The following is a 19,437-nucleotide window of genomic DNA, read 5'->3' as shown; positions in this document are numbered from 1 at the left end:
ATTCCTGCAGGGGTGGCATTTTACAGTATCATTATTAGTTGACACCCTGTTATGATCAGAAGCATAAGACCATGAGCATGAAAACCTTCAACGTTTAGAAGGAAGAACAGGCCCAGCCCCCCACCGCCCTAACACACACAAAAAGGAAACAGCAAACGAGCAAACAAACAAAAAGGCTGTCTTACTATTACCTGTGACAAAGTTATTTTATAAATGTCTCATTAATGGTGACTCTATCTAGCAAACACAGATGCCAAATGGAAATTTTCCCCATTGTTGTTACATAAGATCGAAAACCTGTCAGTCTTTTCCTACTTTAGTGTGTTATCTAAACTGATTGGTTTCAGAGCATAAAAGATTGTATTCAGAAGGACAGACGTGGTTTCTCAGTTTCAAAATGTCTTTTCCTGTGGGGGTATTTTAGAACTTAAGGGCTCTCATCGGGGTGAGATACTGCACAGGGGATACTGCACCGGGAGAAAGAAGGACTCCCTGACGTCCTACCACGCACGCAGTTACCCACCGTGACGCCGTGCTGGGAAGCCCCCATCAAATTCCTCTTTAGAACAACGTCTGTGGGCAAGGCTGCCTTTCTAGAATATACCTGAATAGGGAAAATGATGTCATATAAATGTATGTCTGAGTATCAAAAAGAACCGTTTTAAATGTGTTATACCTATATAGATAGCTCGTCCACCAGCGAGTTTTTCAGGTTCTCCTTCTTTCATATATCCCTAACTACACCTCTCTGGGAGAGTATCAAAGATACGGCAGTGAATGATAAAAGCTGATCCAATTTAAATTCCTCTGAAAGGCATCCTAGCCTCACTTGACAGGTACCAACTGGCAGAGCACTGTTCCCCTTGTCCGCCTGTCACAGACCTGACGGAAGACGGAAGGCGGGGAGCCTACACACCACGGCGGGTTTTCTAATGGACTCTGAACGGCTGACAGCCACAAACCTCCCAGGATTCCTGAGAGAAGAGTGTCTGCCTAATGGCCATGTGAAAATAATTTCTATAATAACTGATTTTTTGTATTAAGTAATAAAACATTTCATGCTCTTCCATCCTCTACTAATTTTTAATGCAAACAAAAGGAACATACCAATGCAATAACACACGGGGAAAAACACGAGTAAGGAGACAATGTCATTATCTCCAACCTTACAGTTTTATTTCTTGCTGTGGTTGTTTGCTAGTTTTCCCCCCTCAAATCCTCCAACATCCATATATAAAAAGAGTATAAACTATCTAGGAAAGTATGAATCCCCTAGGTTTCTGCTGGAAGGTTCACTCCATTTCTTTAGGGTCGGGGATTCAAATATGAAACTAACCAGCTCAGTTTACATCCTGGAGTTTTGTGATGTTTAATGCATTAGCCTGTGTACTCCAGCCTCTGTGGAATTCTAAACACACTTCGTTCATGCCAGTCACAGGCCCTGGCAGGATCCACGGTAGGACCAAGGGACAGACTGAGATTGAGAGGCTCCCAGAACTCATGCTCACCAGTTGGTAGAACTAACGAGAATACTTACCCTCATCGTAACACGCTTGGACTCCTTGTAGGCACAGAACCATTTCCCCAGAGGGAAAACTCCATTTTTCATTCTTTCCAAGAGGGATTATAGGCAGGTGGTCCTGGCAGGTTTTAGCCAGACCTTAAAAATCAAAACTCTCTCTGCTCTAGAGAAACATTTATGAAACAGCCAACTTGCAGACTAGAATAACATTCATGACAGCTTTCACTCTCTCCTGTCTGTGTTTCCTTAGTTTCTAGGGCAGGTCCATTAGCCTCAATAATTCTCATCAATCCCAATATGCCCCTAAACTCGGCAGGTGGTGGTGGCTGGTGGCTAGTGACATTACCACCTTCAGGTAAGACGTTCTACTGCCTCTACCCTTTCCTTCTGCCCCATAGGCTGAGGCTTTCCTTGGAAAGTTACTGTTTAAGGCAAAAATACACATTCCAGTTACCTGGTTTCCTCAAGCTGTTCTTGGAACACCCTCCCCTTCTCACACAACTGCAATCTACTTTTCCTCTTCCTCCAAAGATGACACACTGGAGCCAAGGCCAATCCCATGCCTCACACCATATCTCCTACATCAGCTCAGTGATTCACTCTCACAGCTAACAGTGCCCGCTGGAACAGAGGGGCAGAGGCACATGGGGAGAGGGCTTCTCGGCTAACCTCAGGGTTGAACTTGTGCCTTACTCCAAACTTCTTTAGGCTCGTGGAGGAACTCATTAAGGAAGCCAGTGTTTGAAGCACAGCGGACTGAGAAGACAGGCACCCAGGTTCTCAGCGCTGGCTTGGCCACTATTAAATCACTATGGGCTTGAGGATACATTTCTTTACTTCTCTGCACTTCAGTTTTAACATTTTATGAAGTGTTGCATCCTTGCTAAGCCTCAATGCTGGCACAAAGCTGGGCAGGATATTATTTTCCTAGGGCTTCCAAAACAAAGTACCACAAACTGGGTGATGTAAAACCACATAAGTTTGTCTCACAATCCTGAAGATTAGAAGACCCAAAGCGAGGTGCGAGGACAGCCAGGCACCCTCTGAACATTCTGACTGCTTTCACGCCCCTCTTCTGGCTGCCGGCAGTTACTGGCAGTCTCTGGCATTCCCTGGCCCATAGAGGCATCACTCTAATGTCCGCCTCTATCTTCACATGGCCTTCTCCTCCCTTCTCCTTGTGTCTTCACATGGTACTCTCCTCTGTGTGTATCTCTGTGTCCAAATTTTCTTCTTTGTATAAGGACATGCGTCATTAGAATAGGGTCTACCCTAATCCAATATGACCTCATCTCAACTTACTTACATCTGCAATAACCCTATTTCCAAATAAGGGCATATTCATATTCACATGTATAGGGGTTAGTACTGAACATATCATTCTGGAGGACACAACTGAACCCACGACAGGTGACGTCTAACGCACAATGTGCCAGGGTGCTTTCGCCAGAGTTGATTTATGTGATGGGGAATAGAGGACAATGACAAAGCAGTTTGGCATAAAAGCATCTTGTGCAAATGGGGTAAATGGAGGGGTCAAAATGTTTTGAGTTTTCCAGATGAGTTCCATGGACCTGTTCTGAGTTATGCGGAAGAGGAAGGCTGAAATAAAAGTTGAAAGTGCAGTTTTTCGTGAAGGATTTTGTGAAAATTTGGCTCAAATGACAAAAATCTCAATGCAGATTTGGGAAAAGGAGCATTTTCTGAATTGTTGCAGAGACTTTATGGCCCAGAACCAAGGGGACAAAGCACTTAATAAACATCTTTTACATCTGACCCCTCATTGCTTCTACCTTCTTGCAGCTTCAGCGTCTCACAGTCCCCTAAGGGAGCTGCCCCTCCCCCATCCCAGGCTGGAGGCTTGGATGTGGCCGTCCCTCCACTGGTGGTCACATGTCTAGGACCTGGCCAGTCCAGCCCCACCCACCCCAGTCAGAGCGTCTGGCTCAGGGAGGAGCACAGGCCACAAAGCAGCCAGTGAGAGTCACTGGACTCTTCCTGAAACTATTAAGGAAGACATTTCTTCCTACTTTATTTTTACTGTCTGAAGTAACGATTACCTTATGTGCGTATGTGTGGTGAGAATTTTTAAGATTTACTCTCTTAGCAACTTTTAAGTACACAATACAGTTTTTGTTAACTATAGTTAGCCATGCTGTGCATTATTAGATCCTCAGAACGTATTCATCTTGTAACTGGAAGTTTGTACACTTTGATCAACACCGCCCCATTTCCCGCAACACCTAGGCCCTGGTAACCACCACTCTATTCTCTACAGTGAGTTTGGGTTTTTTAGAATTCACATATAAGTGAGATCACACAGTATCTGTCTCTCTGGGTCTGACTTATTTCCCTTTGTATAACGTCCTCAAACTTCCTCATTATTGTCACAAATGGCAGGATAACCTTTTTCTATTTATAGATACTTTTTTTATCATATATATTATGTATACAGTATATACAAACACACATAAGTGTGTGTGCGCGCGTGTGTGTGTGTGTATGTGTGTGTGTGTATCATATTTTCTTTCTCCACTCACCCATCTATGGACACTTAGATAGTTTCCACATGTTGACTCTTGTGAATAATGCTGAGATTAACACAGGATCCAGAGAGAGAAAAATTTTTAAAGTTCTTACCATAAAATTTTTTAATAAAATAAATAAATTTTAAAATAGAAAAGGAAAAAGAAGAAACCAATGAACTTACCCACAAAACAGAAACAGATTCACAGACATAGTAAGGAAACTTACAGTTACCAGAAGGGGAAGGGGGTGGGAAGGGATAAACTGGGAATGTGCAAATACTAACTACTATATATAAAATAGATAAAAAATCAAATTTCTTCTGTATAGCACAGGGAACTATATTCAATGTCTTGTAATAACCTATAAATATGAAAAAAAAAGAAAACAAATATATGTATATGTATGGCTGAAACATTATGCTGTACACCAAAAACTGACACACTGTATCTGACTATACTTCAATAAATTTTTTAAAAAGTAAATAAATAAATAAAAAGTATTTGGGAGGCTCTGGAAAAACATTTAAAAACAGGTAACTATGAGGTGATGGGTATGTTAACTAACCTCACTGCAGTAATCATTCACTAAGTATACATATATATATATTGAATCATTATGTTGTGTACCTTAAAACTGCATGACGCTATATATCAATTATATCTCAATAAAGCTAATACAATTAATTAACCATAAAAAATAAGATATCATCCTTTATAAGACATTATGCTGATTTTATTACAATGTTCTGGAGAAAAAAATACCTCCACATAAAATGTGCTTATAGATTCTGTGACGCAATTAGATCTAGAAACCTAAAATATGTGAAAAGAATGGATCTAGGAATCAAGGAAACAGAAAATATTTAGCTTCATTCTCTCATTTGCAATTTGCAGACCATGTTTGGGAGGCTGACCTCTGAAAGTTTATATGAAACTGAGAGACTTTCACAACCTGCCCTATTAAAATTAAATGGAGTTTTATGTCTTGAGCTTAGATTATTAGGCTGGGAGAGGGGTACTCCATTTTTTGTTTTGTTTTGTTTTAAATCAAATGTCAGCTGGATAAAATAATATTTGAATGTAATATTGCCTCATAAGAAAACAATTATATCACTGAAGTGATTTAGAACATCTGATACTAGAAGTTTCATTAACAAAGTCCAAGACATAGATCTTTCAAATCAGAGTACCCCAAGGAGTTACAGAATTTTGTTAGTTGCCTTGTTACCCATCCACCAAAGAAAACAATCACTAAAAGGCATATATTAACTCAAACTCTATCTACCAACAAGAAGGATATGCAATAAAAGTTTAACAGTTAAAAAAAAAAAAGACAGAAAATTAATACTGGTCTCTACTCCACAGAGAAGACTTGTCTTAAACTAAACCTAACACAGAAGTAGAACCAAGAGCTAGAGAAACAGAAGATGGTAAAGAGAAAGAGAAAGAACCAGAGAGCCTGAGATCTGGCGACCTCTTGATACGTTCGGATACAGCCCTACCTTCCATTCTGTTTTTAGCTAGATGAGCTAATAAATTCCCTTCTTTAGGCTTATGTCAGTCTGAACTGAGTTTCTGTCACTTAACAGCTAAAAGTGGCCCAATTAATATGGGGCCCATGTAGACTGCTGTGGTTTCTACAGCTTTGAAAGCAAAGAAAGGCAGCATTCAATGCAGCAAAGCTGTACCAGCATGGACAGCCACGGTCAGAGTGGCTGGAGGGGCTTAAGTCCAGCCTCAAATGATGCTCTAGACAGCAACCTTAACACTGAGAGGTTCACGTCAAATGTAAGAAGGTTGGTTCTAATAACACATAAGTCACCCTGGGGGGCCTCATATGCAGCTACAGGAGCCTTACATGGTCCCATTATACACGCAGGGACCACAAGACAACAAATCATGGGTGTTAGTACTCATGGAAAATTATTTGTATCCACAGCTGAAGAGGTTTGGGGGACATTCTAACAAAGAAGGAACACGAGCTTTCCAAGAGCCCTCACATTCCATTAAGATCCATAGTCCTACTGCTCAATAAGAGAATTAAAGTTAGTTTCTTCCTGCCTTAGATTCATGCATTTGCTTCTTCTACCTTACAATAAAAGAGGCAGAATAAAGAGAAAAGCCCAGGACACGGGTGTGTGAACCTGGGCATGAGAGTGTGTTGGTGGGAGCTCTCTGGACGCAGAATGACGCTGAGAGCACAGCTCTGTAGCATCCAAGCGTAGCAATGGGCAACGTACTCTTTCTCTGCACGGGATGTCTGGGATTAGTGCTTAGCAGACACAACCTAAGTTGTGGAATTTCCTTGGACCTCATTCCTCTATGAAAAGTATTTCTTTTTTAGCACTGCCATTTAAGGGAACATAATAACAACATAAACTGAAGAGTCAATAAAAGAGAAGTCAAGATGTCACCACAAATGAATATTGGAAGATACAGAGGTGCCTAGAAGAGCAAACTACAGAAGACGAGACTGCAGAGACCTACAAATTTAAACAAGCACATGAAGTTTGAAGATTTCACTTTAAGCCTGAGGATCACATCAAAAAGTGAACAACATGCCCCTCGTGAAAATTTGACCTATTCCATCAAATTCAGCATTTGATTCCGCATTTGGAAATCTGAAAACAAGTAAGATAGTTGTTTCTTGATGTGATTTGAGAATTCATGTCTAATTTCTTCAGGGAAACCTTTACATTTGTAAAACAGTAAGTTATGGTTAGCAGATACTTGGTCCTGTCCAAAACGTCCATAAGACATCTGGCACCTGGCAAAAGGTCCTTGAAATTTAATTTAATCTTGTCCCAGACCATTGGGCACAGGCCAACTCTGCTCATGGGTGTTTTGGACAGGACCAAATGTCAGAAACCTTTCAGTGTGAACCAAATGTTTTGTGGGCGTTTGGGTCAGGACCAAACGTCCTGCAGGGTTAAGTTATACCATTTTTGAGTGACAGTCACTTCACCAGCTCTGAGCTTAATTGGAAGGTCAATCAAGGCAGGATTCTGAGTTCCACAGAAATGTCCCCAATGGCCTCCTTAATAACTGGATGCTGGCAGACTTGGGCTGGCTATCTAAATGTTACAAACAAATACTGTCTTTAGCAGACTTCAGAGGCTATCAGCTATGAGAGTAAATGTGAGTGCACTGAAGGGAAATGACATGCACACAAACAAGGCACTCACCTTTTCTCCCCTGAGGATCGTGGCAGTTCTCATAGACGCACAGGCCCCAGCCTGCCCAGGAGGATACTACACAGTCTGTAGAACAAGGGGTATTGCAGAGCTGAGAGGCTGAAGGGGCGGGTCCCGAACATAATGTCTTTTCCACAGGTCTAGAGACTGCATGGATGGGGAGAAGAAAGAAAAAAAAAAAGCCCCAAGTTACATTCTCTGCCCATCCTTCGAATGGTTCCTGTCTTTGTGTGCCTGCCTTGCTCACATCAGCTTTCTGGTTAAACACAGTATACGCAAACAAAACAACAACTTGCTTCCACTCTGCATTCCTTAACTCCACATTATTAGCATTTGGGGTGAGGAAAGGCAAACACAGACAGTGATAAAGGGCATGCATTTGAGTTTCCTGCTTGACAGAGTATTCCCTGGGAATCCAAGAGAGGACTGGAAACAGAGATACAAGTTATCTAGAGTTATGAATTAAAAAAAAACTTAAGTGGCTTTGTGAAGTTTTAAGATAAGTCTATCCTCACTATATAAATGACTAGGTTGCTGTGAAAAAAATTAAAATCGAACCCCTGAGGTGGGGTGTTTAGCATAACCAATCTACTGCTATTACTCCCCTGAGGGGTGGAGCTCTCAAAGACACTGAAGAAAAATGGCTCTTAGAATAAGAAGAAAAATCAGAATCTGTGATTGCAGAATTAGCCCCTGGAAGTCAGTTTCATCAGTGAGGTTACCCAGGGGCGCAAGGAGTGTCGGAGGAGCCACGGGGAAAGCCAAACTAGGAGATCTTCCAGCTCTTCCTGGGGTGCACCTGCACCTGGAGAACACCCGGAGTGGAATCACTGCAGGAGCCAGTCACCATCTGCCCACTAGTGACGTTCATCAAGCATCCTCTCTATGCAGCCCCATTCTGGGGACCATGAAGACACACAGATGAAGAAGAAGATGAGATCCTGACTCTTGTGGAGACTGTAACATAACAGGAGCCAGGATAGCAAGACTCAAAAAGGACCCAGTAAAAGGGCAGCCAAGTGCGTAACGACACTTATACAGACTGAGTCTACACTAAGCGGGTTTGGGAGCAATTTAGTTTGGGAGCAAATGGTTAAAGTTCAGATGGTTTTATCTTTATCTTATGGACTGCCTTGTACTATTGTCTAAACATTTCATGTGTGTCATTTCCATCCAGTTAAGTAGATCCAGTATGTTTCAGAGATGGAGACTGGTATGAGAGGACTGGGTGGTAAATCACCCCATGGACTTTGCTTCCCCCTTCTCTATAAAAAAATGTGAGTTAATCAGATAGAGATGGCAATAAATCACCACTCCGACCAGCAGAACTCTGAACATAAACCAAAACAACAGCAAAAAAAAAAAAAAAAAAAATACTGTCATTGAGACATTGTAACACAGGGGAGAGAAGTGTTTCTAATGAACAGTGGAGCAGCTTGGGGTGTTTATGAGGGTGAATGGGAAAAACAAAAAGTTGCAAAGGAAAATAATAATAATGGTTTGTTTGCAACTAATTCTTTTACAGTTTACCAAAAGGACATGACCTGACTTAAAATCAAAGACGGGCAAAGCAAGATTGCTAATGTAAATGTCAAAGCTTGCAAGCCATGTGGAAGAGGGAGGCAAAGGAAGACAGAACAGGTATTGGTGGACAGTAGAAGGGTTTCCTGGGGAGGCTGAGGAGAGGTGGTGATTAGATACAACAGCCAATGTGGAGGTTGGAGGAACCAGGACTGGGGATGTACACAGGACACTGATGGACCATGCATAAAAAAGAACCTGGGAGATGGAGAGTTTGTAATTCCTTCCCCAGGAGTAAGCAAAAGAAGACTCGTAAGACAGTCATCCACTGAGTACATTATGCATTCAATCCAAAACCAAGTAGTATTTTAACAAAATGCACGGAAAGAGATGCTTCAGAGCATTGTATAAATAGAAAGCTGAACAGCCAGAGGTCTTAAGGCAGAAGTGTGTTTGGGTCCAGGCCGATGCTTGGTTAGCATGTGTTCTCACAAACTAGTTTTAGTTCCAGAAACAAAACCTAACTAATGATGGAAAAGGAAGTGGGATGTAAACTGATTGATCCAGTTGTTCAATAAATACTTAGAGTGCATGTCAGACACTGGTTATAAATATCCATTTAACCTGCAATTAACTTCGAGATACATATTATTATTATTCCTAGTTTACAATGAGGAAACTGAAACAAGGAAATGTTTACTCACTTGCTCACATTCCCAATTAGTGAGCAGTGGAGCAGGAATTTGGAACCAGGTGGTCTGGTTCCAGAACCTGTGGCATTAACCACCACACTATGTGGCCTCATCACTGGTTATTCACGCCACGTTGTTAAGTACTTACCATGAGTTAACACCGTGTTAGGTGCTAAAGCAGATTAGTGAGTGAAACTGACAGGGTTGCTGTCCTTCCTCATGGAGCCTACTTTTCAATGTGAGTTGATACTAAGCATACACGAGTCCATGACCCTCAACAACAAGATGGAAAAGCCATTACTGGCACTTCTCTTTCCTTTTCCATGGCTGTCTCCCTGTAACACGAGACAGACCTTACGTGTGAGGATCAAGGCTGAGAAGATACCCCAAACCTCTCAGCTCCAAGACCCAGCAGACACTTGCTGTCACAATCTCTGAACCCGAGGTTGGACCCTGTAGTTGAAACCTGTCAACCCATCAGTGCAACAACCAGGCACAGAGTAGGTCTGCACTAAATCTCATTAGAAGCTCCAGAATGTCTTGACTGTGCAGAAGGCAGTTAAGCCTTCAGGTCGGCAGTACAGCTGGAAAGAGACAGGGGAACTTGTTCTGAAGCTGCTTTTGTCAAGAGCACTTTTACAGATATTATGTTTATTTGGCTTATTTTTGGAGGGTTGTTGACAATTACTGGGAGGTGAGGAGTTAAGTCTCCTAAGGTCCCCTCTGATAAATACTTAATTGTCAATCAATTGACATTAGGACATCAGGACTAATGGTACTCCTCAGATTTGGAAGTAGGGAGCGGCATGGTGTGCTGGGGTATCTCCCTGGAGACTCCTATGTGACATAATTGGAAGCCCAGGGGTGGAAGTGAGGCCATTTGTCAGAGCGCTCAAGCCTCTTCAGCACCTGCTGCTTTGAAAGACAGTGGATCTTTATCCATATCAATAAATTCTTCCAGTCTCAGGGACATGTCTAAGATGCTTCATTTAGGCATTGAATCAATGGGCTTGGGTCAACCTTTCTCTATTTCAGCCCCCCTGGGATACATTTGCTCTGGAAATAAATCATGACTAAGTCACAAAGCACTTACCAGCTTCAGACCACTTAGATAGTCATCTCCCCAAGAACAGTGAACACAGGAAATTGCTACGCCTATTGACTCTTAGAGCTAGAAGGGGGCTTTAGTACTAATTTAGCTTAATTCATCAATTTTACTGAAAAACTGAACTCCAAAGACCTTAGGTGGTTTCTGCAAGTTCGCTCAGCAAGTCCAAGGCAGAGAAAGATTTGAGCCTTGTCCCGGGTGGCTGACTGAATTCCACCTATCCATCTTGGTTTTCCTTCCATGGAATGAAGGCATCAGATAAAACAGATTATCTGAACCAAGGATATTTTGTTTACAAATCACAGTGACTACAATGGAGACAACCAGGGGCACGACAGATCCAAGACACCCATGAAAACTGCAGGCTCACTGTAACCCTTTGAACAAAATCCAAATCCCTCTCCTATGTTATTGCTACTTCAAACCCTTTCCCAGACCTCTCCAACTAAGCAGGAGGTAGTAAGATCAACACTGGCTCCACTTTAAATGACTATCCTTTTATTTGTTGCTATTCATGCTGTAATAAAATTATCTTGGGAAGTGGGATGTGTGGGGGGCTTAACCTAAACCATCTGAAATTGGATGATCGGTGTAGTTTACTCTTTTCTGAGCCCTCAATTCTTCTTGACCAAACTCCAGCCATGATGTGTGTAGGAAGCAGAGCTGATTTCTAGTCACTGAAACTCTTTCTCTGGATATACCAACTGAACTATTTTATTTGCTAACTCTGTCTGTTCTAACGCAATGGATCCCTGCTGTAGTCAGTGCACCTATTCAGCAAAGGTCTGTGCTGGTCCCACCTTCTCCAGCTGACTTAGACCATGTCACCTTAACACCTTTTGCCATTCCTGTGTTGACCAACTGCCTGACTAGGTAAGCAATTACCCAAGGTCTTATAGGCTATTTAGGTTTTGTCGGCAGCAATGTTAGTCCCTATAGAGACCTCTCATGATCAAAAAGTATTAGAGATAAAGTAACTTTTAACTTGGACCAACTGAGATCACTGCCTAGAAGTAGCTTTCTAAACCCTAGGGAATATATTACAGTATTATAAGTGACTGGTCATATGCAACAGTCATTAATGCTTTGAATATTTTGGTGCTTAACCTGGGAATTTTTCATTTGTAGTAAGAAATTATTAAATTGACCTGCCTTATAAGAAATGCGCAAGTCTGCTACTAATGACTGCAAAGTCATTTTAAATAATGAATTACTCCATGAACAGAATGTTAATTAAGAAGGAGGGGTATGCTGGGTAGCTGATATGTTTAATGTTAAAAAAAAGTTCTTAATTCTAGAAATGTACAAAGTTCATGATTTTCCTTAATGACAAGGTGATTTCAGACGACCGTACAAATTCAATCAGAATGATTTTTAATTAAGAAGAAAAATGCCTGTTGTGATCACTAGCATGTGACCACCGCTGTAAAGAAAAATGAGTGCCTTCTTATTTTATTCTTTGAAACTAAATCAAGCTCGAATCCAAACTAATTTGAATTAACACAGAAATAAGTTGGCAAAGATTCAATCAGAGTATATTATCTCCCACCTCTACTGCTAGCCATTTTGTAAGATATAAATTTCAATGTCATTTAATGCCTCAAAAAATTAAATGGAAATTGCATAATAATAATATTTAATTAATTATAATTAACAACTAGGTACTCCTCTGTAGTTTTTTTAAAATTGAGTAATGTTTGCTTAAAGTAAAAAATGTTATTATTGAAGTCAATGGCATTTTCTTATTTTTTAATATGCCAATTAGTAGACAAAACATCAAATCAGTCTTTAAAAATTTAGAAAGCATTTAAGGTAATTCTGCCACGGCATAATGGAACTCAAGTTTCCCTCCAGATGAAAAGAAGTATCTTGATCATGGTCGAGAAATTAGTCAGAAGATATTGATTTTTTCCAATATCTTCAGGGATGTAGAGCTAAAAAGAAAGTTAAGATGATGCTACTTCCTGGGAACTCTTAAAACCTGGATGATTTTGCCTGTTACCTGTCTTAGGGTAACTGAGTGTTCCTGCAAACAACATAATTCAATCCTCAGTTGATTTCACATGGGATACGTGATTTACACAATGACATCTGCCTTCATAAAGAAGTTAGACAAAAAAGCGATATTCATACCAAGTTTTCAAATCAAATGCAGGCAGGCACTGTAAACCTCTAAGGGAATTCTCACTCCAAACGCAGGAGTGAGAACACTGACACAACATTGTAAATCAACTACATTTCAATAAAAAATTTTTTAATTAAAATAAAAACTCAGGACCCTCTCATTCCACAGGGTGTCCCAGCAACAGCCATAAAATAAGTAGCAACAACAAAGATTTAATTCAAAACTAATGAAAGAGCCTACTTATGTAAAAATGCTGCTTCCTAAGTGATTTTTGAGAAACAATATTGCCTCTGACATACTCATTTAAGAAGTATACTGACTTGGCAGAAATTCAATCCACCTTACTGCTGAAATAAATAGGTTTCTTCTAAAACTGAAGGAGTCAAGCAGTTGAAAAGGAAAGATAAATAATATTACAATTTTAACCAGAAAGCCATTTTCCTCCAAGAAGCTTCATGTATTATTTCAATTGCCTTTTGCCACTGGGATTTGCAAAATAATGTATCATTCTTTTAACTTACTGGGTAGAATAAAAGCAAATATGTCTTCTAGCACTTATAGGCAGCTTAAAGAATTAAATCACATCTCATCCTATTATGTCTAACAGAGTTTAGTTTTAGTCACATTGTGCCTCTCTTGGCAAAGTACCGTACAATACAGTTTGGCAGGAGGATGTGTGTGTGTATGTATGATAAATTTAATATCTAAAAGTAATTCCTGCAATTAGAAATAATTATGTGAAATTTGGCCACATGTCAAAAACTTTTCCACATTTCATTCATTTCACATAGCAAATTAGAGAATGCCTACCAACCAGTGATTTTCTTAATGCTACAGAGTAACAGCATGATGGGAGAAGACAGACAATACAGAGAATGAAAATGAAAGCAAAATAAATGAAGTATGTAAACAGTTTTAGAAAGTAATCAGATAATAGCCAACAATTACATAATGAGGGGAGAAATATAGTTGCTTTCAGCCCTATATTCATGTATTTCTTTCTGATATATTCTTTCCTTTGTTCGTTAATGAGACTTTAATTAATTTATTTACTTACTTATTTCATTGAAGTACTGTCAGTTACAACGTGTCAATTTCTGTTGTACAGCACAATGTCCTAATCATGCATATACATATATATGTTTTCATATTTTTTATTAAAGGTTATTATAAGATATTGAACATAATTCCCTGTGCTATACAGCAGAGACTTTCTGACTGTTCCTCAGACTTGCACTTCAGAGCTAAAGACGGGGTATAGAGAGGATGGAAACAACAAGGATTGACCTAAAGGGCATCTTTTACACTTTACCGAGTTAAAAATACCATTATTGATGAGAGAGAACGGAAAGGAAATAAGTGAACGATGGGGAAGTGGTCAGGCAAAGAGAAAAAGTGAAAAGGCAGAGAGGCAGGTAAGAGAGTCATCTCCCAAGACACCACCGGCAGAAATGTGCACCATCAGGAAAGTAAAGCCCTTAAGAGGGTTTTAGTGCCAGAGCCCCCTTCATACTCAGCACTGCAACCTGGAGTTCATTTTCCCATAGAGACAATCACAAGAGGTAAATGAGAGCCAGTTTTCCTAAGAATGACCGCAAATGACTATTTCACTGATTAATATTAGAAGTAATAGCTAATACATGTTAATAACCCCCTTGGTTGGTTCTAGGCACTGTGCTAAGCATGTAAATGCACTTTCTCATTTAGTCATCACAATCACTCCGAGGTAAGTACAATTATCATTCCCATTTTCTAGAAGAAATAATTGAGGATAAATTACTTGCCTAAAATGACAAAGCTAATAAGCGACCCAACATGGGTCCAGGGCTCTTAAAAAGCCTGTATCCTTCAACCCTGCACTACCCTTTGATTTTGTATTTGTAATAAAAGTTATGATAGAAAAAAATCTACTGTAATAGTAAGAACTAATCAGGAAAATAAATAAATCGTGACCCCTTTAAGAAAATTCTTGAAGTGAGATAAAATAGAAAAAAAAGTTAAAAAGTATCAATAGTAAAGGTGAAACCTCAGGAAAAGTAAGTGTTGTTAAAAGAAAATGGGGAACCAGTTGGGTGTTTTTGATGTGATTCTGCAAGGTACTTAAATGTATTACTAAAGATTTGATGGAGTGGATGAAATTAGATTATCGCAATGATTTTCATCTTAAAATTTAAGTTTAGAGCCATTCCTAAGGAATTACGAGTTGACAATAAACATCCCTCCCCTGCACAAAGATTTTCTTAAAGAACAAAGACGACCAAAGAAACCATAAAGGCACCTTGGAACCTGGAGAAGGAAGTGGGTGTAAAGCCCACCTTTCACTGGGTACACATAGCATCACTAGCACAATTCTTTCTCCTTATCAGTCATACCCAACCCATCAACTGAGGAAGAACAGAGGTGACAGTAAAATATCCCTAAGTCCACTGAGCAAGAGTTGGAAAGAGAAAGGGTGTTTTTGAAAAACACAACCCCCCCCCAAAAAAAAACCACACCAAACCATGGTTAAAATAGAAATGCATCAGAGAAGGGACACGGCACAGAAAGATCTGGTAAGAAAGGTCAGAAGGAGGAAAAAGAAAGCCGACCTCAGAAGGAGGTCTCCCAGACTTCAGTACTGATCCCAGGATGCCCTGTTAGACCAGCAGCAGGTCAGACCTTCATCTGTGTTGATTTAGAAAGTGGAATTTCAACCTGGGAATAACTGAATGGAAAAATTTTAATAATGGTAACAAGAAGGGAAAATCCATCAGGTGACATGGTCCTTCAAGAAGGACATCACAAACTCCAAAGTTTAAAGCCATTTCTAAGGGACCAAAAAAAGGGTGGGGGGGATTTTAGAGAGCCAGGAAATTATTTTTCTCTGAAGAAAAAAATCTGCACACCATCCTGGTTTTAAAGGAAGGGAAAGTAAAGGGCTCACTGTACCTGATAGCCTTGTTAGCACACGCTGCTTTAAATTTGCAAATCATTTTGGACTGAACAAGTTAATTCAACTTCAAATGAAGGCTCATGGGATTCACCAGGTCCCTAAGTAGTGATAGGAAGGAGACACTGCCTAATAAATTTTCAACTGCACAGCAGTATGTTCTTTTGTATGAGGAACTGCGTTATACATTTTTAGAGGTAAAACAAAAATTACATCCAAAACCTCTGCATGGCAAAACTGGATGAAAGCTCTCTTCCTCCCAAGCCTATTTGTATGTTATAAGTCCTACTTTGTACAGCTCTGCACTATGTCAAGACATACTGTCAACCTGGCTAAAACAATGGGGTCTAACTTAGGCCCAACTCAGAAAGAATCTGGTCAGAACTGGGAAGGGGGTAGCAGAGAGTACAGTAAGGATTTCTACCTTTGAAAATCTTTATGGTTAGCAGGTTGGGGAGGCAATATTCTGAATAACTTATGACGTATGATTTTGAAAAGCCAATTGGCAAAACACCATCATTAAAATCCATTAAACTGAAAGTCTACAACTACCTATCTGAATTGGGCAAAGTTTTAAAAAACTGAGCCCCCATCACATAAAGAGAAAAGGGACTATCCAATGTTCCTCATTTTTGCTGCATTACCTCCTCCCTAAGAAGCCCCTGAAACATTCTTTTCCAAACTGTCCCTCCCTCCCCCATGACAATTCCATACCACAAACATACTGTGTGTATGTATGTTCTATATATACAAATATATATACATATGACATACATACATACATATACTTTACATATAAAAAGCAGTTTTCTTCACCCCCAAAACCATTTTGTATCCCCCTGGGGGCAATATCGTCTCTTTTAGAATGCATGAACTAGATCACATGTTGAACTTCAATTGTACGCTGAGCAATCCAATCTACAAGTCTATTCTGATTTAGTTAGGAAAACCTTCTATGAGGTAAGTACTACTAGTATCTCCAGTTTCCAGTGAGACAATTGAGATTTTAAAAGTCTGCCCAAGCAGAGGCAGGACAGGAAGCCAGCCAGTGCGATTCTCCTCTCCACCATGTTAGACTTGTCCAGCTCAAGGCTCTGAAATTCTTGGATTCACTGCACATTTTCATGGCTGCAGGTTGGAATCTATCTTTTTAATTTGACTACAGTGCTTCTCAATACCTGTGTTTTGCTTGAAGTTGGAATCCACATGCTATTTTTTTTTTTGCAATAAAAGGAGGTAATTCATTAACCAATAAGATAAGTTATTTTCTGGCAGAATTCTGATGCATGTAGAGAATACAGACATTTAAAACAGCTGCAATGCTGCAGAATTTTATGAACTTTTCTTTTGTTTAAATAATAGTCAAGTTATTTAAAAAGCTGTCTTAAGCTGCATGTATTTAATATATCTATGTATTTAAATATATCATCAGAGCAAAATGAGTTATAATGTCAAGAGGACAGTGATTTACATTTTAAAATATTATAACTGTATTGTATGAAGTGTTAATTTGAGAGAACAAGCAACAAAAATGAGATAATTATTTAATTTAAAACAGAGGTTTTTATATTAAAAGCAACATGGATGCATTCATAGGTTATTTAAATACAAATAAACATTAATTCTGAAAGCGTTCTCACCTATTTTTAAAAGGGAGGGTGAACTGAATTGTTCAAACTGATATCGATTTTTTTGTATCATGAAAAGAGATGCAGCTACATGCAACAATTGATTTTTTTTAATGTTTATACATTCTTAACTGAGGTTCTCTAACAAATATTGTTCAATCCAGTAACATTCAAAGGTAAGACATGTTTATCATGACTATTATCTTTTTGTGGGGACAGACCCTGAAAGCACAGTAATCATGATTGTTTAGAAAACTTTCATATCTTTGGCAGCTAGAGATCTTTAAAGAATGAAACTTGACACGAAGGTCAGACTTCAGAGGCTCCTAAGGGGGCATTACACAGAATGATGGACAAAAGCAATACTTGTCCAGTACCATCTCACCTTCATTCTGGCCCAACAGAATCCAAACAAGACACAGACTCCTAACAGCACCATTCCTGCTCTCAGACATATTTCATATCCTGTGAATAAAGGACTATATCTCTCAGACCACCAGTCAATAACCAACTTTCTCCTGTCTACTTAATGCTGATTGCCAACTAATTATATGAGACATCTTTTAGCTAGAGTTATTTTCTCTATTTGTAATGCTCAAAAACAGATACATGCTGCTACATTTTTAGAGACAAGAAACTTCTCAGTCCTATTCTGAGTTGACCCTTGTGTGGTCTGATAGTTTTATGTCTCAGAAAGTAACCAGGCAGAAGCTAAGGAAAACGGCAGTCTACTTGGCCTATCCGTCCCGAGATGAGCTCCCACATGGAATCCTGTAATGCAAGAGATCTTTACATCTTATACAATATCCTGCTTCTACAAATGAGAAAATTAAGGCCTAAAATGTTTATACAACTTGTCCGAGATCAACAGATAGTGTAAGCATCAACTTAGAATTCCCTGTCCTGACACTTAGTTGACTCATTTATGCTGCCTCTAGTTTAAACAAAAAAATCCTTGATTAGCCCTCTCATACCCCTTTCACACCTATACTTCACATTCCTTCAGGGCATATTTTATTCTGTAGATGACGATGTTCTTCTGCATGAAATGGGTGTATTTTTCTCTTTCCCAACTAGGCTGCACAAACCCTGATGTTACAGCGGGGTCATTTACTTCTACCTGAAAGTCATTATTAGCAACTTTTTAAGCTAATCAAGTGCTTATTACCAGGAAAAAAAAATACTCAACATTTTTTGTCAATAAGGAGTTTGAAAGAAACATTCCAATTATGATGAAAGACTGTGTAGCTATTTAAATAGAAACACATAAACTGAATTAAATACCCACTGCAACACCGATTCCACAAGAACAGCCTCTAAGTCTGTCCTGCTCAACGATACTGACCAGCACACAGTTGCAATCAACAAATATTGAATAAATACATCAGTGAATGAATGTGGTTATAGGAGTTTCAATTCCTATTAAATATTAAGTAAAATGGAGCTTGGTGGCAAATATTTGATGGATATCTGAAAGAGTAGGAAGATACCCACAGAACCCCGATATACAGGGTTCTATGTGGGGTTGCACAGGTTGAGTCTGCCCAGGGGGCAGGTAGGGACTGAAACCCAGCCCCGGTCCGCATCTTGCCAAACTCCTCTGGCTAGTTTATGCCCCAGGTGGGTATCCCTTTCTAATACTTCCACTCAGAGAGGGGGACTTATTCACACAATAATGCAACACATGCTACCTATGACCCTGCCCATGTACCAAATTAAAAATAAGTTACCTACGGAATCAGGTTGGCTTAAAAGTTCTCCCTGAAAATCAGAAGGCATCCCTATGGTCATAAATTACCACAGGGAGTTGTTTTGCGATTGGGAAAAACTTTGGAAAAAAATCAGAAATGTATCGAAGATATGTTAAAAAAAAAAAAAAAACCTAAAAGATACATAGTTTAAAAAGTGGGAAAAAAAAAGGTGACTGATCAAGAAAAGAAATCTGAGTCCACACCAGCGAAAACACAGTAGATGGAAGAACAAATCAGTAACAGACTCTCAGGGTCTGAGGTGGCCAGTGTCATTTATTAGAAATAAGATATCAAGACACAGAGTAAAAACTGGCTAGTGAAACTAAGAGTAAGGTTAATAGAGGCATGCATCAAAGGTCTGAATGTTAAATTTATTTGTTAATGACTCCAAAGTCAAGAAATTTAAACAGAAGCAGTGTGAAACTGTCCACGTTAGGCC

At 39.5% G+C, this 19,437-nt stretch overlaps 1 protein-coding gene across 1 annotated transcript in view; it reads right to left on the bottom strand.

Moving 5' to 3' along the window:
• The window catches only part of THSD7B (thrombospondin type 1 domain containing 7B), a 657,597-nt gene that overhangs the window by 428,803 nt on the left and 209,357 nt on the right, over positions 1-19,437 (bottom strand). Inside the window, 1 exon segment of the mRNA XM_032479372.1 lies at positions 7,236-7,391. Within this exon segment, the coding sequence (XP_032335263.1) occupies positions 7,236-7,391 (156 nt within the window).

The sequence above is a fragment of the Camelus ferus genome, chromosome 5 (genome assembly GCF_009834535.1).
Source record: "Camelus ferus isolate YT-003-E chromosome 5, BCGSAC_Cfer_1.0, whole genome shotgun sequence".
Taxonomy (NCBI): domain Eukaryota; kingdom Metazoa; phylum Chordata; class Mammalia; order Artiodactyla; family Camelidae; genus Camelus; species Camelus ferus.
The sequence above is the reverse complement of the archived record's forward strand: the minus strand, read 5'-3'. Positions and strand labels throughout refer to the sequence as shown.